Source organism: Hesperophylax consimilis, chromosome 5 (genome assembly GCF_061612785.1).
Source record: "Hesperophylax consimilis isolate HC1 chromosome 5, BYU_Hcon_1.0, whole genome shotgun sequence".
Lineage (NCBI taxonomy): Eukaryota > Metazoa > Arthropoda > Insecta > Trichoptera > Limnephilidae > Hesperophylax > Hesperophylax consimilis.
In genome coordinates this window covers 627,962-654,806 of record NC_142840.1, presented here as the reverse complement: position 1 = coordinate 654,806, position 26,845 = coordinate 627,962, and the positions used below count along the sequence as shown (strand labels likewise).

The window sequence follows — 26,845 nt, the reverse complement described above, 5'->3', positions numbered from 1 at the left end:
GTCAGTGCAAGGTGCGCATCCAACTTAAATATATAATTGGTATCTCACACTTCTACTCGGCAATGTCTAGAAAACTACAATAATAACTTATTGAGTGTAGTTCAGCAGTGTTTTCATATTTTCGTTTAAATAAATTTATATTTTTAACGGAGTCACGATGCCGACAGCCGTGGAAAGTGATGTTACAAAATTTGGTGCCTGTACATTCTTTGCTAAAATCTATCCCAGCGAATCTTGTGGCAGTAATGGCCTTCCTCTCACTCCAAATTCCATCACGATTCTCGGAAGAGGGCAAAAGCTGAAGATGATCGAACACCCAAACCTTTGTATTTACTTGGACGTCATTAGAGGAAAACACGGTAACATACAACAAGCAACTCTTTAGTTTTATTATGTGTTCTCTATAATGTTTTTTTCTTATTCAGCTGTGACAACTCCTCCAATCTTTATTCCCTTTTTCTACCCATTGCTAGATGTTAGCATCTTATAAGCGGATTCTATTGTTTGTAACAAATAAACAACAACAAAAAACTATGACAAAAACTAACTTTTCCCACCATGATAAATGTACATTTACAATCTGTTGATGTTGTCTGGAAACACATCAAATTACAACCGGCAACAAAGTATCTAGTTACATTCATTACCGATTACTGTCATTACTGATTTACTGTCTGTATTACTGAGAACTATTTTCACTGTCCAAATGTATTTTTATTATTTCAGAACGCATCATTGTAGTGTCAGAATACACTGGAAAACCTTTGCCAGAATGTGCCTCATTGAGTATCGAAGAAAAGATTCACATTTGTGGACAAATTGCAAATGGATTACATGTTTTACATGACAAAGGATATATTCACAGAAATCTCAGTCCCGATAATATACTTGTGGACAGTAGCAATAATGTTAAACTTTTCAATTTCGGGTTGTACTACATGACTGGACAAGGAAAGGATGTTTCCTTTCCAATTGGGTAATATGTAGTTTGTTTTTTTTTTCCCATTCCTGGATGCTGCAGTAATTGAAAACAGTCTCTCTCTATACCAGAGGTTCCCAAAGTGGTCTATATGTAAGATACTACCAGTATCGCCCTGGTGTAAGACCACCATTCAGAATTGAAACGTTGCTCCAAATGGCTTTAGCCGTGTTTAGTGACTAGATCTGAATAGCCAGGTACTTCCCCACCTTCCTCTTTCCCTTCCCCACTTACCTTCAGCCTCACAACATCCCCCAATTGGGGATGCCATAGTCTCACTGGCTCCAGACGGGAGCAGTTGGGACTCTTGTGAGGTATTCACTATAAAAAAAAAAAAAAAAAAATATGGACCCCCAGGGGTCGATATCGGCTTGCTGGGGGTCTATGTCAGCGAGTTCCGTAAATGACACAATACACCTAACACAAATAACACAGTTTACGTAATACTAATAATTGACTGAGAAATTACTTATTTAATATTTGTATGTTTATATATCGTAAAGTTGTTTATTGAGGTATATAAATAAAGTCTACGTTCCTTTTCTCGTCAGAATCAATATATTGAACCAAAACATTGCACATTGAAAGCCGCAAATTTTCCTAGTTCCCCAACTTGTTTTTGAAAAACGTCCAGGGTAATAATGACGTTCAAAATTTAGATGTACTTCACACAGACTTCAAAACTAAGTTTGAGGACATTTTGACTGTGGAAATGGCATGTTGAAGAATCGGATATCATATGACAAGAAGAACTGATCGGAATAAGCGCTAACAAAGAACTTAAGGGGCAGTTCTGTAGGGCCAGCTACAGAAATAAATTCGCGTTGCTTATCCTGCTCCATTTTCATTTGGTTTAATACCTCACAAGGGTGCCCCTGTCTGCACAATGCAAAAACAGAGGAACTATACCGCCACCCGGTTGTAGGACAGGCAAGGGAAGGGAATCTTTTTACGAAAAAAATAAATGATTATCACATGGGAAGTTAATAGTTTTAGGAAAATTCAATATTCGGCAGGCAGGGGGTCTACGGAAAAAAAATATATTTGGCAAGTGGTCTACGGGGCAAAAAAGTTTGAGAACCTCTGCTCTATACGAATATGACCGAATGAATCCATTTTGTGAATTCATTAACTGCATCTCTAAAACCTGTCAACATGATTAGGTGCTTGGCGGTATATGGAAAATTTAGATATTATTTAAAAATCAATTTTTTATTGTTTAAAAACACCCGACGTGTTTCATAAGCAATGCTCACTTATGGATTTCTTAAAAGAAAGTAGCTTTTTATTAAAACTAAGTGTCGATTATTTTAAATTAAAATGGTGCCACAAACTAACTGTTTTTGAAGAAATGTAGATGTTAGGTATTGTATTTAAGGTATGCATGTTGGATATCTAGAGCAGTGTTCCGCAAACTTTTTATGTTCACGGTACACCTAACTAATCAAGAAATTTTAACGGTACACCAAAGAAAAAAAAACAAGGTAAATTTTGGATAGGATTGGCTAGGCTTATTACGAATAACGTCGAACTTTGAGGTTAAACTACGAAAGCTGCATGTCATCATAATTTTAAAAAACCTTCCCAGGCTTTGAATGGTTTGTTTGGCAAAATAGGGTTTGTCTAGCCGGGTTTGTGTAATTATGATTGATATTTATCACATAACAGTGACAGAATGACCGCGAACTGTCACTGAATCGGTTCGAGAAGTGAATTTTAATTTTACGCAATTGATAATTAAAATGCATCTTTTTCCGCCGCCACCAAGCCAAAAAGTTTCCTTTTATAGTAATTACGGCATATCTAAAGTTTTTTTCTAAAAATTATTCGTAATAAGCGTGGCCACTCCGAACCAAAATTTACCAAAAACAATATTTTATTAATATTTATTATTAAAATCAATATAACATGAAAAGATGTTTAATGCGAAATGTGAGCCTGTTTAACTGAACACAGACGATCAAAATTTGGAACAATCGTTGATAACGCTGCTCGCATCTCTTCGTCGATCGTCCTCAGGCGTTCTCTTTTTTTTTTGAATTTATCGTTGTGAGAGTTGAAAACCCCAATTCGCATAAATAGGTCGTGGCAAATGGTAATAGAATTGCAATAGCTCGCTTTGACAGCAGTGGATACTCATTTTTTACGTTTAACGAATTTATCCATTATAAATACACGTAATATGGGATATTTTTTTGCAATTAAAAAAGTCAATTAAGTTCGCGACGACACAACCAAACACTAGCATTAACGAATGACTACTAAACAAGCAGGCGCAACGTCGCCGTCGTAATTCGTAATGTTATGTTGTCACGCGCATGCACCCCGATAGCTCGTGCGCAATCACGTGATAATGTAGCAATAGCACCCCACTTATATAGTGTAGCACACGTGATAATGTAGCGTAGCGGCGTAGCACACGGCCACTTCGCAGCGATCGAGTCCCACCCACGCCTCCTCCGGCCGCCGCGCCGCACAGCAAAGTAAAGACCGATTTACAGAGCACTTTGTGAGAAGTGACGCGGGACTCACGGCACACTTACAAATGGCCACGGCACACCAGTGTGCCGCGGAGCACACTTTGCGGAACACTGATCTAGAGGATGACTGATTTTATAATCCAAAAACATTGGATGATGTAAGTGTGTAAATACACACAAGTATACATTCTAAACTTACTGACTAACTGATTAAATATACATAATTAATTCTCTTCATATAATAATTCAGACTGTATTGATTGATTAGTATGAACGTGTCTCCCTGTGAGTGTTAATAACATCACATCAATGACCTTTTGTCGTGTGCACCAATTCAATGCTACGCGGACGACAGTACAGTCCATGATAGCCTTTTGTTTGACAAGCTCCCAGAGGATACACAAACTCCAACAGCTCAGAGGGCTTTGAAGCAGAGAATGGACGGTTCCATCAAGAGGGTTTCCTCTTGGGGTAAGAATAACCTAGTCGAATTTAATGTTTCAAAGACCCAATCATGTCTGATTGTATCTAAAAGGGCTCGAAATGACAATCTAGTCTCCTTCAACGAAAGCAATCTTCCCAACATGCCTTCCATATATATCCTTATTATCTCAAGCACGGAGATTCCATCGAAGCCACAGCCAAGCTAGCCTTATAGAAGCTGGGTGCTCCGTACAGGGCCCGCAGATACTTTAATAGTACACACCTGCTGACCCTGCACAAATCGCAAGTGCGCCCCACTGTTAAATTTGGCAGCCACCTCTGGTTCGGAGCCCCAAAATACCTGATGAAACCCTTGACATAGATTCCCCTATCTTAACAGGCGGATTACAATCTTTAGAGGACAGGTAGGTATGCTGTCCTTGTTCTACCAGTATTACAATGGAAGATTCTCCAAGTAACTAGCGTCATTGATCTCTTCGGCACCGGTGCATAATTGGGAAACACGCCAAACGCACGCCCAACATTTGTACACAGTTGACATTTGTCACATGAGAAAGGGTCACTTCTATAACACATTTTTGAGTTCAACAGCTCGGCTGTGGAACAATATTCTGGCCTCTGTGTTTCCTTTCTCCTACAACTTGGGTCCCTTCAAGACCCATGTTCACTCCTTCCTTAATATTTTGCTAATCACTATAATGTTTTCCAGGCAACCCCGATTTCTAAGTCCCGAAGCTATACTGCGCGGTGGTGGCCAACCGACTGATATCTGGAATCTCGGTATTATAATGTTGGAGCTCTTCCTGGGTCCTTTGTGGGCGGCTCTGAAGCCAGGACCTGTTTTGAGGAGAATTCTGACTCTGCTTCAGACTCCTAACCCGGCACAACGAATCGCAAGGGAGCATGATGCTTTTGAGGCTTACCAGGTTAATAATTCCTTATTTTGACTTTTACATAACTTACAGTTTGCTACGTGATTGAAGAATTATCCAGAAGAAAGCGACATAATAAGGCAATTTTGTCTTTATTAATTTATCATCTTTGGCAATAACTTTAACAATCACAATATTATTTAACAATTGTTAAAAACTTTAATTACTTGCCCTTGAAATTGGTCACAAATTCAGTTTAATTTAAAGTTCTAATTCAACCCCATGCTATTATTTTTTTGAAATAGTAGAAATTTTCTTACATTTTACTGCCACACAATGATAATATGGAGAAAAAAATAAAGTTCTGAATCTAGTTTTAGTTTTTAAAAAGCTTCTTTTTATTTTTTATTGGAGTTTACGCCCAACCGGGCTTTTACAAACTTTTGAAAAATCAGAAAAATAAATATGACCAAAGGAGATAGGGTCCCATTAGCTCAGTTGGTAGAGCGGTGCCCCGGCAAGGCAAGGGTCCTGGGTTCGAGTCCTAGATGTGACCATATCTCTTTCTGATTTTTCTGTTTCAGATTTTCGTTTAGGAATCGCTAATATTGTCTTCAATAATTAAATGTTACATTTTGTCTTGTGTTCCTAGTCGGCACATGAAATTTAATAGACTGTCAGACAGTGTTATTAGATGCAATTGATTCATCAAACTAATGCATTTAATTGAAATTGGAGCTCAAATTTTAAGTACCTAATAAATTTGTGCTGAAGTCTTTCTATGTTGTTAGAGTGAACTTTATACAAAGGACACCAAATAGGTGAACTTGACTTCTGACTAATGAAATATAGAGGGTTCTCGTACAATCTAAGGACTTAAAATAACAGTTAAAGTTCTGCAAAGGAAGCCAAGCATCTTTAAAGCCTTATTAGTTATATTGTTAATGTGTGCAATGAATGTCAAGTTTTCATCGAATATTACACCCAAGTCACAAATTTGTGACGCTGGCATTAATTAAATGTATATTTATGTAAGATATTATAATGAGTTTTAAATTTTCAATAATAAAGCATTTTGTTCACACCATTAATGAAGTTGATCTAAGTTTGTCTGTATAATTTAGCAATCGTATTCTTTTATGTATATATATTTTTAGTCATCAGCAAATAGCAGGACTTCCACATCATTAAATTGGTCAATAAAGTCATTGATGAATAATAAGAAAAATATTGCTAACATAACTGTGATGAATCCATCTTGGTTAGGAATAATAATGTTGTTGATAGATTTTACAATGATATCTAGCACCAATTTCTCAAAAAGTTTCGGTAAAGCAGACATACAAATTAGTTTGATATATCGCTTTTATCGCCTTTTTTTATGAATACATAGGTGTTAAATAAATCTTTTTCCACTGAGCCGGAAAAGACCCAGAAGATAAGGACTTGTTAAAGAGTTTATATAGAGGATATATCAGACTACTAACACAAGTAATGAAAAAAATGGAGGAATACCGTCCGGTCCAGCAGATTTGTCGCCATCTAATTCTTTTATGCTTTTTTCTATGGCTTCTATAATGATGCAACATTGGCTGAGATTTAATGACTCTTCCACTGAAATATCGGGAACAGTATTGATACTTTATTATTATTTTTTGAATTGACATTTATATTATTTTTACAGGAGCTTCCGGATGATGTTCGCGATTTAATCGAACTCTGTCTCCAAATTTCACCTTCCTCTCGTCCAACATCTAAAGAAGTCATTGAACACAAGTTGTTTGCAAATACTAAGGTTATTAGTGAGAAGAAAAAGTTCACAGGACTCTTGGGATGCAAGATGTCACTACTCTATCACTGGTGGCAATTGGCGGGAGGCGATATCCAAGTGGAATTGAAGAAACAGGGCCTCATCAAGTGCAGTCCTGCAATTCTGTCTATGCCCATGTTAGTATTATCCTCTATTTCTCTGTAGCTTTCATCATCATCCACTTCACTTCCGTCCTAGTCACTCTTTCCTTTTAATATAATAATAATATAGGGGCTGTGCAATACAATGTACTTAACTGCTGACTGAAGTTTTCAAGCAATCTAAATTCAGTTGGTCTTTAGAAACGTCCTTAGATGGTCGTGCCTCCCGAAAGTTCTGTCAAATTTGTTTACAATTTGGAATATTCCTGTGAAATGTTTCCTTCTTCATGCAATATTAATACCTGTCATTGGATATGTGGCTATGTCTTGTTCCCAACAGAGTGGGATATTGGCACCAAAGGTGAATTGGAGGCTCTACATCCTCTTCACATTTCCTGCATCTATTGGTGTTTTCCACTCCCAACAACTGCATGTGTCTCCTGAGATGGCAGTGTCCCGTAGTAATCCTGCCACTTCCCTCAGCGAGTTTCTGTCCATATTGAGTAGTTGGGTCATTGTAATAGAGTAGTCCTTGGTTCATGTGTAGTCCTCCGACCTTCCCCTGTAAGTCCAGGGTTCTTGGATCAGCGCGTCATCCACACTCTCCCGGGTGAGCCAGGCAGCCGCTGCCAGGTTGCGACGCAAGTTTATTTGAGTGAAATTTAAACTTTTAGTCATTTTGTCTAATCCTTATAAATCACCCTATTTTCGCTCCTCGGTGTTAGGACAGCCCACCGTGGAGGTGGCCTTCCTTAGTTACATCCTTAATTTGTACTTACAAATATACCTTTGTTAATTGCTAAAGCTTGTTGAAGTTTGTAACGAAATAGAATTGAAATATAATTTCAGAGCTGTGTTGCTAGATGGCTGTGCTTTGGGTGGCCAAAGTTCCGCCCTAATGGACCGTAGAGTCTCCATCTCGGGGCTGGACCTACTGGTGGCGAGACTTGCTCATGTTCCTCCTGTTGAGTTCCTCCCGCTCGTGGATGTTCCCCCGGCAGAAACCAGCGACACTTCTCGTCTGCCCAGAGTTATCAGGGAGCGTGATACGGAATACCAACTTCATAGATTGATTCTGTTTGAACGACTTTTAAGGGTTTGTAAATTATTTAATTATGATACTCATTGCTAAAGCTTGTCATATTACAAATTGAATGCTGTCAAGAATTCTTTTTGCTATCACACTTGATTCAATGTTATCTCGGTTAACTATGTTGGGTTGTTTTCCAGGGATATCCATATACAGCTTCTATTTTAAAAAGAGAAGCGGCCATCGATATTCCGCCACTAGTTCGAGGGAAGGTTTGGGCAGCCTTACTAGATGTAAAGGGAGATATTGAGGAACAGTACATCAGAATTGATAAGGAAACGCCCACACCGACAGATAGACAGGTGAACCACAAATACACATTCATTATTTATTCAGATTTGTTGAAGAAGCATTGATAAATACGTAAATATTAACCCTTACAGACCTGAATTTAAACTGGTAGTGGTAAAAATAATTTAATACCTATGCCAATTTCTTGTGCCCTGGAGAAGAGGGTTTTTAAAATCTATTCAAACTTAAAGAAAAATTAATATTGTTACCCCTTTTTGGGTTGCGACCCATTAGTTGGGAACCTAAGCTTCAGACTTCATCTTACTAGATAATATTGATGATTGTATAAATACAGATTGAGGTGGACATCCCGCGTTGCCACCAGTACTGCTGGCTGCTGTGCGGCAGCGCTGGTCACAACGGCCTGAGGAGAATCCTAAAGGCCTGGCTGCTGAGCAACCCTCAGTATGTGTACTGGCAGGGGCTAGATTCACTCACAGCACCATTCCTGTACCTTAACTTTAATGATGAAGGTAAGACCCTTTCTGTTATATTACCATGCTAATAGCTGGTTAATATTGCGGTAGACATCCTGCGCTGCCATCAGTACTGCTGGCTTCTGTGCAGCACCGGTCACAACGGTGTGAGAAGAATCCTAAACAGGCTTCTGAGCAACCCGCAGTATGTGTACTGGCAGGGGCTAGATTCCCTCGCAGGACCATTCCTGTACCTTAACTTTAATGATTAACAGCTGGTTAAGATTAAGGTAGACATCCCTCGCTAGTCATACCAATAACTGGCATTTGTGGCACTTTTTTGAACACCACACATTTTCTTTTAAAATGAATGCATGCGTCTACATGCATAGAGTTGAGTGAATTGGTGATTCACACCTAACACTTTTTCCAGTATGTAGGTTGATATCGTAGTTGCGCTTGCAAAAACGATTTCAGCAAAATGTTTGAAAATGCCCTTGAATGCCGAAACAACTGTCACAGTAATAAAAAACTAAAAGATTTGCAGAACTTAATAATAACATTATTAAATTTGATTTACATTAAATTTTAAAATCAAGATATTGGACCCAATCTCAGCTATGTGCTTAAGTTTAATCGTCATTGCACAAAACTCTTTCAAACACCTTTTGGTGACGCATCTCAACACAAAACTGGGAAGTTTTTGCTTCCACTGTAAATTTTGGTAAAACTCACATAGCCGGTCTTGTAAGCGCAACGACGATATACCGGTTGGTAGCCAACAGTCAGTAACCGTGTATGGTTTAGTAACAATATATTGGTGGAGAGTCTTGCCCACCCAGGTATCTCAGTTTCTTCACGGTATATCTTTTCTACATCTATTGATCTCTTCTACTCTCTACAGCTATATAACGTCGGATAGTAAGTTTTACCCATTATTAAAACTAATTATATTTACTGTTCTTTTTTCAGCAAGAGCTTTTGCTTGCCTCTCTGCATTTGTGCCGAGATATCTGAACAAATTCTTCCTGAAGGATAATAGTGCAGTTATCAAAGAGTATTTGGTAAAGTTCTGGCAGATGTGCGCTTTTCACGAGCCAAAGCTATCGAGCCACCTCCATCAAATACATTTTGTACCGGAGTTGTTCGCTATACCATGGTTCCTCACGATGTTTTCACGTAAGTTATTACAAAAAAATACTCTATTAATCCATTTGATCATGACACAGATATTTTGTGATGAAATTTATTTCCTTTTCTGTAATTTTTTCAGATGTCTTTCCTCTGCATAAAATCCTGCACTTATGGGATGCGTTGCTAGTAATGGATGGGTCCCTGGCTTTGTACATGGGAGTTGCAATTCTCCGACAACTTAGAGATACATTACTGGCCTCCGGATTTAATGAATGTATTCTTCTGTTTTCTGACCTCCCAGAAGTTGACATAGAACAATGCGTACTAGTAAGCAGATTTATTAATCCTGCTCCTATGGGATGCGTTGCTAGTAATGGATGGGTCCCTGGCTTTGTACATGGGAGTTGCAATTCTCCGACAACTTAGAGATACATTACTGGCCTCCGGATTTAATGAATGTATTCTTCTGTTTTCTGACCTCCCAGAAGTTGACATAGAACAATGCGTACTAGTAAGCAGATTTATTAATCCTGCTCCTATGGGATGCGTTGCTAGTAATGGATGGGTCCCTGGCTTTGTACATGGGAGTTGCAATTCTCCGACAACTTAGAGATACATTACTGGCCTCCGGATTTAATGAATGTATTCTTCTGTTTTCTGACCTCCCAGAAGTTGACATAGAACAATGCGTACTAGTAAGCAGATTTATTAATCCTGCTCCTATGGGATGCGTTGCTAGTAATGGATGGGTCCCTGGCTTTGTACATGGGAGTTGCAATTCTCCGACAACTTAGAGATACATTACTGGCCTCCGGATTTAATGAATGTATTCTTCTGTTTTCTGACCTCCCAGAAGTTGACATAGAACAATGCGTACTAGTAAGCAGATTTATTAATCCTGCTCCTATGGGATGCGTTGCTAGTAATGGATGGGTCCCTGGCTTTGTACATGGGAGTTGCAATTCTCCGACAACTTAGAGATACATTACTGGCCTCCGGATTTAATGAATGTATTCTTCTGTTTTCTGACCTCCCAGAAGTTGACATAGAACAATGCGTACTAGTAAGCAGATTTATTAATCCTGCTCCTATGGGATGCGTTGCTAGTAATGGATGGGTCCCTGGCTTTGTACATGGGAGTTGCAATTCTCCGACAACTTAGAGATACATTACTGGCCTCCGGATTTAATGAATGTATTCTTCTGTTTTCTGACCTCCCAGAAGTTGACATAGAACAATGCGTACTAGTAAGCAGATTTATTAATCCTGCTCCTATGGGATGCGTTGCTAGTAATGGATGGGTCCCTGGCTTTGTACATGGGAGTTGCAATTCTCCGACAACTTAGAGATACATTACTGGCCTCCGGATTTAATGAATGTATTCTTCTGTTTTCTGACCTCCCAGAAGTTGACATAGAACAATGCGTACTAGTAAGCAGATTTATTAATCCTGCTCCTATGGGATGCGTTGCTAGTAATGGATGGGTCCCTGGCTTTGTACATGGGAGTTGCAATTCTCCGACAACTTAGAGATACATTACTGGCCTCCGGATTTAATGAATGTATTCTTCTGTTTTCTGACCTCCCAGAAGTTGACATAGAACAATGCGTACTAGTAAGCAGATTTATTAATCCTGCTCCTATGGGATGCGTTGCTAGTAATGGATGGGTCCCTGGCTTTGTACATGGGAGTTGCAATTCTCCGACAACTTAGAGATACATTACTGGCCTCCGGATTTAATGAATGTATTCTTCTGTTTTCTGACCTCCCAGAAGTTGACATAGAACAATGCGTACTAGTAAGCAGATTTATTAATCCTGCTCCTATGGGATGCGTTGCTAGTAATGGATGGGTCCCTGGCTTTGTACATGGGAGTTGCAATTCTCCGACAACTTAGAGATACATTACTGGCCTCCGGATTTAATGAATGTATTCTTCTGTTTTCTGACCTCCCAGAAGTTGACATAGAACAATGCGTACTAGTAAGCAGATTTATTAATCCTGCTCCTATGGGATGCGTTGCTAGTAATGGACGGGTCCCTGGCTTTGTACATGGGAGTTGCAATTCTCCGACAACTTAGAGATACATTACTGGCCTCCGGATTTAATGAATGTATTCTTCTGTTTTCTGACCTCCCAGAAGTTGACATAGAACAATGCGTACTAGTAAGCAGATTTATTAATCCTGCTCCTATGGGATGCGTTGCTAGTAATGGATGGGTCCCTGGCTTTGTACATGGGAGTTGCAATTCTCCGACAACTTAGAGATACATTACTGGCCTCCGGATTTAATGAATGTATTCTTCTGTTTTCTGACCTCCCAGAAGTTGACATAGAACAATGCGTACTAGTAAGCAGATTTATTAATCCTGCTCCTATGGGATGCGTTGCTAGTAATGGATGGGTCCCTGGCTTTGTACATGGGAGTTGCAATTCTCCGACAACTTAGAGATACATTACTGGCCTCCGGATTTAATGAATGTATTCTTCTGTTTTCTGACCTCCCAGAAGTTGACATAGAACAATGCGTACTAGTAAGCAGATTTATTAATCCTGCTCCTATGGGATGCGTTGCTAGTAATGGACGGGTCCCTGGCTTTGTACATGGGAGTTGCAATTCTCCGACAACTTAGAGATACATTACTGGCCTCCGGATTTAATGAATGTATTCTTCTGTTTTCTGACCTCCCAGAAGTTGACATAGAACAATGCGTACTAGTAAGCAGATTTATTAATCCTGCTCCTATGGGATGCGTTGCTCGTAATGGATGGGTCCCTGGCTTTGTACATGGGAGTTGCAATTCTCCGACAACTTAGAGATACATTACTGGCCTCCGGATTTAATGAATGTATTCTTCTGTTTTCTGACCTCCCAGAAGTTGACATAGAACAATGCGTACTAGTAAGCAGATTTATTAATCCTGCTCCTATGGGATGCGTTGCTAGTAATGGATGGGTCCCTGGCTTTGTACATGGGAGTTGCAATTCTCCGACAACTTAGAGATACATTACTGGCCTCCGGATTTAATGAATGTATTCTTCTGTTTTCTGACCTCCCAGAAGTTGACATAGAACAATGCGTACTAGTAAGCAGATTTATTAATCCTGCTCCTATGGGATGCGTTGCTAGTAATGGATGGGTCCCTGGCTTTGTACATGGGAGTTGCAATTCTCCGACAACTTAGAGATACATTACTGGCCTCCGGATTTAATGAATGTATTCTTCTGTTTTCTGACCTCCCAGAAGTTGACATAGAACAATGCGTACTAGTAAGCAGATTTATTAATCCTGCTCCTATGGGATGCGTTGCTAGTAATGGATGGGTCCCTGGCTTTGTACATGGGAGTTGCAATTCTCCGACAACTTAGAGATACATTACTGGCCTCCGGATTTAATGAATGTATTCTTCTGTTTTCTGACCTCCCAGAAGTTGACATAGAACAATGCGTACTAGTAAGCAGATTTATTAATCCTGCTCCTATGGGATGCGTTGCTAGTAATGGATGGGTCCCTGGCTTTGTACATGGGAGTTGCAATTCTCCGACAACTTAGAGATACATTACTGGCCTCCGGATTTAATGAATGTATTCTTCTGTTTTCTGACCTCCCAGAAGTTGACATAGAACAATGCGTACTAGTAAGCAGATTTATTAATCCTGCTCCTATGGGATGCGTTGCTAGTAATGGATGGGTCCCTGGCTTTGTACATGGGAGTTGCAATTCTCCGACAACTTAGAGATACATTACTGGCCTCCGGATTTAATGAATGTATTCTTCTGTTTTCTGACCTCCCAGAAGTTGACATAGAACAATGCGTACTAGTAAGCAGATTTATTAATCCTGCTCCTATGGGATGCGTTGCTAGTAATGGATGGGTCCCTGGCTTTGTACATGGGAGTTGCAATTCTCCGACAACTTAGAGATACATTACTGGCCTCCGGATTTAATGAATGTATTCTTCTGTTTTCTGACCTCCCAGAAGTTGACATAGAACAATGCGTACTAGTAAGCAGATTTATTAATCCTGCTCCTATGGGATGCGTTGCTAGTAATGGATGGGTCCCTGGCTTTGTACATGGGAGTTGCAATTCTCCGACAACTTAGAGATACATTACTGGCCTCCGGATTTAATGAATGTATTCTTCTGTTTTCTGACCTCCCAGAAGTTGACATAGAACAATGCGTACTAGTAAGCAGATTTATTAATCCTGCTCCTATGGGATGCGTTGCTAGTAATGGATGGGTCCCTGGCTTTGTACATGGGAGTTGCAATTCTCCGACAACTTAGAGATACATTACTGGCCTCCGGATTTAATGAATGTATTCTTCTGTTTTCTGACCTCCCAGAAGTTGACATAGAACAATGCGTACTAGTAAGCAGATTTATTAATCCTGCTCCTATGGGATGCGTTGCTAGTAATGGATGGGTCCCTGGCTTTGTACATGGGAGTTGCAATTCTCCGACAACTTAGAGATACATTACTGGCCTCCGGATTTAATGAATGTATTCTTCTGTTTTCTGACCTCCCAGAAGTTGACATAGAACAATGCGTACTAGTAAGCAGATTTATTAATCCTGCTCCTATGGGATGCGTTGCTAGTAATGGATGGGTCCCTGGCTTTGTACATGGGAGTTGCAATTCTCCGACAACTTAGAGATACATTACTGGCCTCCGGATTTAATGAATGTATTCTTCTGTTTTCTGACCTCCCAGAAGTTGACATAGAACAATGCGTACTAGTAAGCAGATTTATTAATCCTGCTCCTATGGGATGCGTTGCTAGTAATGGATGGGTCCCTGGCTTTGTACATGGGAGTTGCAATTCTCCGACAACTTAGAGATACATTACTGGCCTCCGGATTTAATGAATGTATTCTTCTGTTTTCTGACCTCCCAGAAGTTGACATAGAACAATGCGTACTAGTAAGCAGATTTATTAATCCTGCTCCTATGGGATGCGTTGCTAGTAATGGATGGGTCCCTGGCTTTGTACATGGGAGTTGCAATTCTCCGACAACTTAGAGATACATTACTGGCCTCCGGATTTAATGAATGTATTCTTCTGTTTTCTGACCTCCCAGAAGTTGACATAGAACAATGCGTACTAGTAAGCAGATTTATTAATCCTGCTCCTATGGGATGCGTTGCTAGTAATGGATGGGTCCCTGGCTTTGTACATGGGAGTTGCAATTCTCCGACAACTTAGAGATACATTACTGGCCTCCGGATTTAATGAATGTATTCTTCTGTTTTCTGACCTCCCAGAAGTTGACATAGAACAATGCGTACTAGTAAGCAGATTTATTAATCCTGCTCCTATGGGATGCGTTGCTCGTAATGGATGGGTCCCTGGCTTTGTACATGGGAGTTGCAATTCTCCGACAACTTAGAGATACATTACTGGCCTCCGGATTTAATGAATGTATTCTTCTGTTTTCTGACCTCCCAGAAGTTGACATAGAACAATGCGTACTAGTAAGCAGATTTATTAATCCTGCTCCTATGGGATGCGTTGCTAGTAATGGATGGGTCCCTGGCTTTGTACATGGGAGTTGCAATTCTCCGACAACTTAGAGATACATTACTGGCCTCCGGATTTAATGAATGTATTCTTCTGTTTTCTGACCTCCCAGAAGTTGACATAGAACAATGCGTACTAGTAAGCAGATTTATTAATCCTGCTCCTATGGGATGCGTTGCTAGTAATGGATGGGTCCCTGGCTTTGAACATGGGAGTTGCAATTCTCCGACAACTTAGAGATACATTACTGGCCTCCGGATTTAATGAATGTATTCTTCTGTTTTCTGACCTCCCAGAAGTTGACATAGAACAATGCGTACTAGTAAGCAGATTTATTAATCCTGCTCCTATGGGATGCGTTGCTAGTAATGGATGGGTCCCTGGCTTTGTACATGGGAGTTGCAATTCTCCGACAACTTAGAGATACATTACTGGCCTCCGGATTTAATGAATGTATTCTTCTGTTTTCTGACCTCCCAGAAGTTGACATAGAACAATGCGTACTAGTAAGCAGATTTATTAATCCTGCTCCTATGGGATGCGTTGCTAGTAATGGATGGGTCCCTGGCTTTGTACATGGGAGTTGCAATTCTCCGACAACTTAGAGATACATTACTGGCCTCCGGATTTAATGAATGTATTCTTCTGTTTTCTGACCTCCCAGAAGTTGACATAGAACAATGCGTACTAGTAAGCAGATTTATTAATCCTGCTCCTATGGGATGCGTTGCTAGTAATGGATGGGTCCCTGGCTTTGTACATGGGAGTTGCAATTCTCCGACAACTTAGAGATACATTACTGGCCTCCGGATTTAATGAATGTATTCTTCTGTTTTCTGACCTCCCAGAAGTTGACATAGAACAATGCGTACTAGTAAGCAGATTTATTAATCCTGCTCCTATGGGATGCGTTGCTAGTAATGGATGGGTCCCTGGCTTTGTACATGGGAGTTGCAATTCTCCGACAACTTAGAGATACATTACTGGCCTCCGGATTTAATGAATGTATTCTTCTGTTTTCTGACCTCCCAGAAGTTGACATAGAACAATGCGTACTAGTAAGCAGATTTATTAATCCTGCTCCTATGGGATGCGTTGCTAGTAATGGATGGGTCCCTGGCTTTGTACATGGGAGTTGCAATTCTCCGACAACTTAGAGATACATTACTGGCCTCCGGATTTAATGAATGTATTCTTCTGTTTTCTGACCTCCCAGAAGTTGACATAGAACAATGCGTACTAGTAAGCAGATTTATTAATCCTGCTCCTATGGGATGCGTTGCTAGTAATGGATGGGTCCCTGGCTTTGTACATGGGAGTTGCAATTCTCCGACAACTTAGAGATACATTACTGGCCTCCGGATTTAATGAATGTATTCTTCTGTTTTCTGACCTCCCAGAAGTTGACATAGAACAATGCGTACTAGTAAGCAGATTTATTAATCCTGCTCCTATGGGATGCGTTGCTAGTAATGGATGGGTCCCTGGCTTTGTACATGGGAGTTGCAATTCTCCGACAACTTAGAGATACATTACTGGCCTCCGGATTTAATGAATGTATTCTTCTGTTTTCTGACCTCCCAGAAGTTGACATAGAACAATGCGTACTAGTAAGCAGATTTATTAATCCTGCTCCTATGGGATGCGTTGCTCGTAATGGATGGGTCCCTGGCTTTGTACATGGGAGTTGCAATTCTCCGACAACTTAGAGATACATTACTGGCCTCCGGATTTAATGAATGTATTCTTCTGTTTTCTGACCTCCCAGAAGTTGACATAGAACAATGCGTACTAGTAAGCAGATTTATTAATCCTGCTCCTATGGGATGCGTTGCTAGTAATGGATGGGTCCCTGGCTTTGTACATGGGAGTTGCAATTCTCCGACAACTTAGAGATACATTACTGGCCTCCGGATTTAATGAATGTATTCTTCTGTTTTCTGACCTCCCAGAAGTTGACATAGAACAATGCGTACTAGTAAGCAGATTTATTAATCCTGCTCCTATGGGATGCGTTGCTCGTAATGGATGGGTCCCTGGCTTTGTACATGGGAGTTGCAATTCTCCGACAACTTAGAGATACATTACTGGCCTCCGGATTTAATGAATGTATTCTTCTGTTTTCTGACCTCCCAGAAGTTGACATAGAACAATGCGTACTAGTAAGCAGATTTATTAATCCTGCTCCTATGGGATGCGTTGCTAGTAATGGATGGGTCCCTGGCTTTGTACATGGGAGTTGCAATTCTCCGACAACTTAGAGATACATTACTGGCCTCCGGATTTAATGAATGTATTCTTCTGTTTTCTGACCTCCCAGAAGTTGACATAGAACAATGCGTACTAGTAAGCAGATTTATTAATCCTGCTCCTATGGGATGCGTTGCTAGTAATGGATGGGTCCCTGGCTTTGTACATGGGAGTTGCAATTCTCCGACAACTTAGAGATACATTACTGGCCTCCGGATTTAATGAATGTATTCTTCTGTTTTCTGACCTCCCAGAAGTTGACATAGAACAATGCGTACTAGTAAGCAGATTTATTAATCCTGCTCCTATGGGATGCGTTGCTAGTAATGGATGGGTCCCTGGCTTTGTACATGGGAGTTGCAATTCTCCGACAACTTAGAGATACATTACTGGCCTCCGGATTTAATGAATGTATTCTTCTGTTTTCTGACCTCCCAGAAGTTGACATAGAACAATGCGTACTAGTAAGCAGATTTATTAATCCTGCTCCTATGGGATGCGTTGCTAGTAATGGATGGGTCCCTGGCTTTGTACATGGGAGTTGCAATTCTCCGACAACTTAGAGATACATTACTGGCCTCCGGATTTAATGAATGTATTCTTCTGTTTTCTGACCTCCCAGAAGTTGACATAGAACAATGCGTACTAGTAAGCAGATTTATTAATCCTGCTCCTATGGGATGCGTTGCTAGTAATGGATGGGTCCCTGGCTTTGTACATGGGAGTTGCAATTCTCCGACAACTTAGAGATACATTACTGGCCTCCGGATTTAATGAATGTATTCTTCTGTTTTCTGACCTCCCAGAAGTTGACATAGAACAATGCGTACTAGTAAGCAGATTTATTAATCCTGCTCCTATGGGATGCGTTGCTAGTAATGGATGGGTCCCTGGCTTTGTACATGGGAGTTGCAATTCTCCGACAACTTAGAGATACATTACTGGCCTCCGGATTTAATGAATGTATTCTTCTGTTTTCTGACCTCCCAGAAGTTGACATAGAACAATGCGTACTAGTAAGCAGATTTATTAATCCTGCTCCTATGGGATGCGTTGCTAGTAATGGATGGGTCCCTGGCTTTGTACATGGGAGTTGCAATTCTCCGACAACTTAGAGATACATTACTGGCCTCCGGATTTAATGAATGTATTCTTCTGTTTTCTGACCTCCCAGAAGTTGACATAGAACAATGCGTACTAGTAAGCAGATTTATTAATCCTGCTCCTATGGGATGCGTTGCTAGTAATGGATGGGTCCCTGGCTTTGTACATGGGAGTTGCAATTCTCCGACAACTTAGAGATACATTACTGGCCTCCGGATTTAATGAATGTATTCTTCTGTTTTCTGACCTCCCAGAAGTTGACATAGAACAATGCGTACTAGTAAGCAGATTTATTAATCCTGCTCCTATGGGATGCGTTGCTAGTAATGGATGGGTCCCTGGCTTTGTACATGGGAGTTGCAATTCTCCGACAACTTAGAGATACATTACTGGCCTCCGGATTTAATGAATGTATTCTTCTGTTTTCTGACCTCCCAGAAGTTGACATAGAACAATGCGTACTAGTAAGCAGATTTATTAATCCTGCTCCTATGGGATGCGTTGCTAGTAATGGATGGGTCCCTGGCTTTGTACATGGGAGTTGCAATTCTCCGACAACTTAGAGATACATTACTGGCCTCCGGATTTAATGAATGTATTCTTCTGTTTTCTGACCTCCCAGAAGTTGACATAGAACAATGCGTACTAGTAAGCAGATTTATTAATCCTGCTCCTATGGGATGCGTTGCTAGTAATGGATGGGTCCCTGGCTTTGTACATGGGAGTTGCAATTCTCCGACAACTTAGAGATACATTACTGGCCTCCGGATTTAATGAATGTATTCTTCTGTTTTCTGACCTCCCAGAAGTTGACATAGAACAATGCGTACTAGTAAGCAGATTTATTAATCCTGCTCCTATGGGATGCGTTGCTAGTAATGGATGGGTCCCTGGCTTTGTACATGGGAGTTGCAATTCTCCGACAACTTAGAGATACATTACTGGCCTCCGGATTTAATGAATGTATTCTTCTGTTTTCTGACCTCCCAGAAGTTGACATAGAACAATGCGTACTAGTAAGCAGATTTATTAATCCTGCTCCTATGGGATGCGTTGCTAGTAATGGATGGGTCCCTGGCTTTGTACATGGGAGTTGCAATTCTCCGACAACTTAGAGATACATTACTGGCCTCCGGATTTAATGAATGTATTCTTCTGTTTTCTGACCTCCCAGAAGTTGACATAGAACAATGCGTACTAGTAAGCAGATTTATTAATCCTGCTCCTATGGGATGCGTTGCTAGTAATGGATGGGTCCCTGGCTTTGTACATGGGAGTTGCAATTCTCCGACAACTTAGAGATACATTACTGGCCTCCGGATTTAATGAATGTATTCTTCTGTTTTCTGACCTCCCAGAAGTTGACATAGAACAATGCGTACTAGTAAGCAGATTTATTAATCCTGCTCCTATGGGATGCGTTGCTAGTAATGGATGGGTCCCTGGCTTTGTACATGGGAGTTGCAATTCTCCGACAACTTAGAGATACATTACTGGCCTCCGGATTTAATGAATGTATTCTTCTGTTTTCTGACCTCCCAGAAGTTGACATAGAACAATGCGTACTAGTAAGCAGATTTATTAATCCTGCTCCTATGGGATGCGTTGCTAGTAATGGATGGGTCCCTGGCTTTGTACATGGGAGTTGCAATTCTCCGACAACTTAGAGATACATTACTGGCCTCCGGATTTAATGAATGTATTCTTCTGTTTTCTGACCTCCCAGAAGTTGACATAGAACAATGCGTACTAGTAAGCAGATTTATTAATCCTGCTCCTATGGGATGCGTTGCTAGTAATGGATGGGTCCCTGGCTTTGTACATGGGAGTTGCAATTCTCCGACAACTTAGAGATACATTACTGGCCTCCGGATTTAATGAATGTATTCTTCTGTTTTCTGACCTCCCAGAAGTTGACATAGAACAATGCGTACTAGTAAGCAGATTTATTAATCCTGCTCCTATGGGATGCGTTGCTAGTAATGGATGGGTCCCTGGCTTTGTACATGGGAGTTGCAATTCTCCGACAACTTAGAGATACATTACTGGCCTCCGGATTTAATGAATGTATTCTTCTGTTTTCTGACCTCCCAGAAGTTGACATAGAACAATGCGTACTAGTAAGCAGATTTATTAATCCTGCTCCTATGGGATGCGTTGCTAGTAATGGATGGGTCCCTGGCTTTGTACATGGGAGTTGCAATTCTCCGACAACTTAGAGATACATTACTGGCCTCCGGATTTAATGAATGTATTCTTCTGTTTTCTGACCTCCCAGAAGTTGACATAGAACAATGCGTACTAGTAAGCAGATTTATTAATCCTGCTCCTATGGGATGCGTTGCTAGTAATGGATGGGTCCCTGGCTTTGTACATGGGAGTTGCAATTCTCCGACAACTTAGAGATACATTACTGGCCTCCGGATTTAATGAATGTATTCTTCTGTTTTCTGACCTCCCAGAAGTTGACATAGAACAATGCGTACTAGTAAGCAGATTTATTAATCCTGCTCCTATGGGATGCGTTGCTAGTAATGGATGGGTCCCTGGCTTTGTACATGGGAGTTGCAATTCTCCGACAACTTAGAGATACATTACTGGCCTCCGGATTTAATGAATGTATTCTTCTGTTTTCTGACCTCCCAGAAGTTGACATAGAACAATGCGTACTAGTAAGCAGATTTATTAATCCTGCTCCTATGGGATGCGTTGCTAGTAATGGATGGGTCCCTGGCTTTGTACATGGGAGTTGCAATTCTCCGACAACTTAGAGATACATTACTGGCCTCCGGATTTAATGAATGTATTCTTCTGTTTTCTGACCTCCCAGAAGTTGACATAGAACAATGCGTACTAGTAAGCAGATTTATTAATCCTGCTCCTATGGGATGCGTTGCTAGTAATGGATGGGTCCCTGGCTTTGTACATGGGAGTTGCAATTCTCCGACAACTTAGAGATACATTACTGGCCTCCGGATTTAATGAATGTATTCTTCTGTTTTCTGACCTCCCAGAAGTTGACATAGAACAATGCGTACTAGTAAGCAGATTTATTAATCCTGCACCTACGGGATGCGTTGCTTGGTAATGTACAGGTCACTTAGTTATGTGGCTTTCACCTGCATTTTATTATAATAATAATATTTGGCTAATTTATATAGCGCCGTTTTCGTGAGAAATCACCTCAAGGGCGAAAACACCTTTATGTTTTGTTCTTGTTGCTCCTCTCCTTATATTGCGGAATGAAATTGCCCAAGAGGGATGCATTCATACCTCAAATCATTTCCTGTCACATTTAACGAGTATCCATGCGACTTGTTCTATGTAGTAAAATTTTTAAACTTCTTCCATGTTTTTTACTTTAAAAAAGTCTTGATTTTTTTAAGTGAGAAAGAATTATTATTATTTTTTAGGAAGCGATGACTATGTGCAAATCGTCTCCAAGAAGTATTTCCTATAGAAGATTTTCAAATGAACAAGACGTATCCGACCCAAAGGTTTCATGTTTAAATTATATTTTGTGTATTATCTACATACATATAACCAGCTCTTTGAAACTGTTTTAAAAAAAATGTAGATATTTATTGCTATTTTTTACTTCTTAGGATTCAGTTGAAATCGATGCTCTAACCCTTCAGAAAGAAATGTGCCCCAGAGTAAGCTGCAATGACCTCCTGCAGCTTATTGAGAGAAAATCTGTTTGCATTGTGGACATCCGACCACATTTACAGTAAGCCACAACATCACTAAACCATAAGCCATGCCGATGAGAACTAGCTATGTATTAATTTTATTTATATCTATAATTGATTTTTTTTAATCAGTGGGTTTGTGAGCTATATATTGTTATTATCTATTGTGTTACATAATTAAACATGGAGATAAACTGTTACGTAATAATGTTAAAAAATGATAATTATTATTACATAAGTTTAATAGACAGTAAAAAGTTACAACTCTACTTGAGATTCAAGACAGAATAATCTTACTACACACTGACTACAACTGTCTGCGCCGTTGCAGCGCAGTTGTAAAATTCTTGTCTCTGGGCCCTTAGTTTGTGGTTTAAAAATGCAAAATAGAGCAATAAAAATATTTAAATGAATGTAGCTTTTGACACATACATTTTAATATGTAATATGTGTATTCGTGCTTCATTCCAAAGAAATAAGTTTTGCTATGTTTAGTTTGCGAATTGTTCCTCCCTCATTACTATCTTTAGGTGGTCTACCTACTTTCATAAACCGCCTTATATCTTTGCTCAATCCAATAGTAATATACGATTAGTTTCCCTTTACAGTGTGGAGACAGGGGAGCTCTTGAGAGTTGTCAAAAACTTCTTTTAAATGTTGTGAACCTTTTTTAAGTATTTAATTTTTTGTCGAAGGTTTACAAGAATCAATGTGGAAGGTAGCCTGAACGTTCCTTACAACACGGTGCAGCTGGGGAACCATAACTTATCTTCCCTCGGAGCTCAACTGGAAAAGGACATACGTTCGGCAGAAAAAGACGGCCTTACTTTTGTAATTGTGTCAAGCGAAACTGAAACCGCTGAATTGGTAAGCATATTTAGCAGACAGCTGACATGCAATATTTTTTACTGAAACACAAATCATTTTGACACAACGTAATCTTTTAAGAACGCACATATAACAATATCAGTAACCCCAAATAATAGAAAACTTAAGTTGATTTTTTGGTAACGGAACTCGTTAAAAATGAATTCAAGAAAACAATAATTAAGTAGTAAATACAATTCTCAGATTTTCAAAGCTATTAAAACTGCTTTAGGTTTAAAAGTTAATTTGCTGAGGTTGTCTTATAATAAGTAATTAGTGATGCAATTTATTTATTGAATACACAAAACATGATGCGTTGGAAGTTTCTTGTGTTTAAGTAGGTCCAGTTCCTACTCCTATTACGTATCTCATTTGTCAGCACTTACAATGTTTGTAAGGGGTCATGGAATTGACATAAGCTGTGATTGTGCAAGTCGTGTATGAATTCCTTGCGGCATTTATGTTGAACATGATAAAGGCTGTCTATTTGCCGCATTTAACCAATAAGGGAAAATAATTATCTTATTATTCAGCAGGTTATTTAGGAACATTAAATCTTTTAATATTAATTAAATTAATCAACTATCATGATTCGGGCATGAACCTAGTTTGATAGTCGCAAGAACCCAAAAAAAAAAATTTAACATGACTGTATTTTACTGGCTTTTTAAATAACAATACTACATCTCTTCTTCCTCGCCCTACAGGTAGGTGGCAGTATACAAAACAGACAGTGAATAAAAATCAGTAATGGAGCAAAGTAAAAAGCATTTTCTCTATTAATAATTCCATAAATGAAAGGTAAAAGAGGTTTTCCTTTGAACATGGGTACGTCTTAAAAAGTGATTTCTTTTTGTTTTCAGTTCAGCGAATTTGTGGTGCGATGTGAAGTCGCTCGCGTCTGCGTACTCCACGGAGGAATGAATATCCTACACTCTGTATCTCCACCCATCTTACAATCTCATAATATCCCAGTATTCTAAACTTGTACTTGGTATGGAAGTTCTGCGAATAGCAATATAATTATTAATTTAATTTAAACTAATTAAAATGCTGATGTACAGGGAAATGTAAATTTATTATATTCTTGCTCTCTATTTACCCTTAACCCCTTGACTGCAGCCAACTGCTATGTGTGGTTGAAGGAAAGTATGACAGTGATAGGATTTAGACAGTTTTCACGTACATACATAGTAAATAATATCCTGTCAATGAAGTTTATCTTAACACCTTGATTGCAGCCAACTGCTATGTGTGGTTGAAGGAAAGTATGACAGTGATAGGATTTAGACAGTTTTCATGTACATACATAATAATATCCTGTCAATGAAGTTTATCTTAACACCTTGATTGCAGCCAACTGCTATGTGTGGTTGAAAGAAAGTATGACAGTGATAAGATTTAGGATTATCATGTCAATGAAGTATATCTTTTCTTTTATTAAAAACATCCAAATCCTTTCCACCTGAACTGTTATAATATGTTTGACATTTCCATTTTCATTACCTTTGATTATTTAATTATTATTATCAATTTTAGTGATTTTCAGTACATTGTGTAGAAATAATAATTACTGTCGTGTTTACACAATTTATTTAGTTTATTTTGTCCCTTTAATAATAAATCATACATAATAGTTTTCTTATAAAAAATTCTACAAGAGATCTAATTCCTATTATAGGAAAAAAAGTTAATTTAAAATATGGAGGCCATTTGCTTTGTTTTTGCAATGCCCTATTATTGTAATATTAATTTATCAATACGAAATCTGCTTTTATTATGTCAAAAATATATAATTAGTATTTTTTTAGACGTAAATTATAATACATATAATATAATATTATTTATTTGAAAGATGTTGCTGTACACTTCTGTGATATAAATGTATATAATATATTAATAATTATTATTTCACCAAAATAAAAACAGTTTATACCTTCAATGTATTGTATTATTTATATTTTCCGACTTTATGTCCGGGTTAAATCTTTCCCACAGGAAAAACAACCCTTCCGCACACTTTTCGACAGATGATCATCTAGTCAATCCACATTATGCAAGTGCATTATATAAGCATAATAAATACAAAATAATACAAGAACAATACGTCAAATCACCAGAAATCAAATGGGAAAATAATTCACTGACTCCAGATATTTTCTTATTAGAGGGTTCGGCTCGGTAGAACTTCTAATTGGACCTATAAATGTATTTAAAATGACTGATTTTTGCATTTTTATATATAAAAATTCTTTGACAGATCTAATACGCCTAAATTTTGAATGAAAAAGCCAGGTATAATGCCAGTAGCCGAAATAACTAATGGTATGTAATATTTTTATAGCCTGAGAATGCAATATTCTTTTAATCTCATTTCCTAAATCTGTATTTTCTTAATTTTTCAGAAACATATTTTTGAATATTACAGGAATTTGCAATAGCAACATCAATGATATAAGTTATTTTTTAAATTTTGTCATATAAAACTATATTGGGTCTATACAGTTTTATCATAATATATTTTAAAAAATTCATTTTCTAAAAATGAATTTGGTTCGTATTCATAATATAGTACTATATTACGGCAGTCAATCAAGTTATGTTTAGTTACCAAATTTTGATGAATTATTTTTAAAACATGATTATGCCTAAATGATAGAACTTCCTGACATAATAATTATGTTCTGTAGTTTGCGGAAAAGCCAAACATTTTCTACATAAATCATCAATTTGATTTGTATCTTTGATTATATGCTTCCTATATTTTTTTAGTATTAATGACTCTATCCTGAATGGCAAGCATAAATTCTTCTATTTCTGTGCTCAATTCTCCAATACTCAACCATTTGTTTGACGAAAATTTGTCAACTTATGTTTGGTTGAGATAATTGAAGTGTATAATTTTATTTGACTAGGAATCTAATAATTCCTGGTTTGGGTCGTATAAATTTAAAGGTGTTATGTTTCTATCTACCTTGCAAATTATTTTGTTCATTTCTGAGCTATTAGCTTTCCTACGGAAAAAAATTCTTAGCATTTCTACCTGATTATGTTTCAAACAAGTTATTTTGACTATACCTCTTATCAAATAAATTAATTAATTGTAGCTGAATTTGGATGATGGCAATTAAACCTTGTTAGCGTAGTTCTAACTAATCATTCTAAGTTATCTAAATCTGTATTGGACCATTTAATTATGCGAAATGAGTATGTTAATAGAGGTATTGCCCAAGTATTTATTGCTTTTACTAAATTTTTAGCAGATAGATTGCATTTTAAAAATTTTCTGATCCTGGTTTGAAATTTAATCCTAATATCATTTTTAATACTAGTAAGGTCTAATCTATTTTATTGTTGGTATCCTAAATATTTATAAACCTCATCCCTTTCCATTCTAGTAATTTGGAAATTTCTAAATATACTCTCGTCTCCATTTACAATTGATCGTTCTACATTTATCTAAACCAAAAGTCTATCTATTATTTTTATTTTATTTTATCATTCGCTTTATGAACAGTCTTTATGCATGAATATTTTACAGTGTTAGGAATTATGTTTATATATTGCGCTGGGTTCCCACCTTATCTATTCTATTTCATAAAACGAAACTTAAAGTTGATTCAACTTTGGGTTTTTATAGCATAGAAAGCCTGAATGTCGAAAAGTCTGCACTTTTGGGTACAAATCTCTAATGTAGCAATCACTGCCACGCCCTTTAGGTGATTTTGCACAAAACGGCGCTATACAAATCATCCATATATTATTATTATCTGTTGGTACCTCTATTAAT

At 38.5% G+C, this 26,845-nt stretch overlaps 1 protein-coding gene across 1 annotated transcript; it reads left to right on the top strand.

Moving 5' to 3' along the window:
* On the top strand, nucleotides 1-24,858 carry LOC149423391 (TBC domain-containing protein kinase-like protein). The gene is made up of 13 exons (XM_089631951.1): nucleotides 1-359; nucleotides 727-976; nucleotides 4,613-4,829; nucleotides 6,460-6,722; nucleotides 7,536-7,782; nucleotides 7,917-8,078; nucleotides 8,363-8,540; nucleotides 9,456-9,662; nucleotides 9,757-9,944; nucleotides 21,910-21,993; nucleotides 22,102-22,226; nucleotides 22,884-23,055; nucleotides 23,919-24,858. The coding sequence occupies exons 1-13, from the start codon at nucleotides 158-160 to the stop codon at nucleotides 24,036-24,038; spliced, it is 2,415 nt and encodes an 804-aa protein (XP_089488077.1). The 5' UTR covers nucleotides 1-157; the 3' UTR covers nucleotides 24,039-24,858.
* Nucleotides 24,859-26,845: the final 1,987 nt, after the last annotated feature.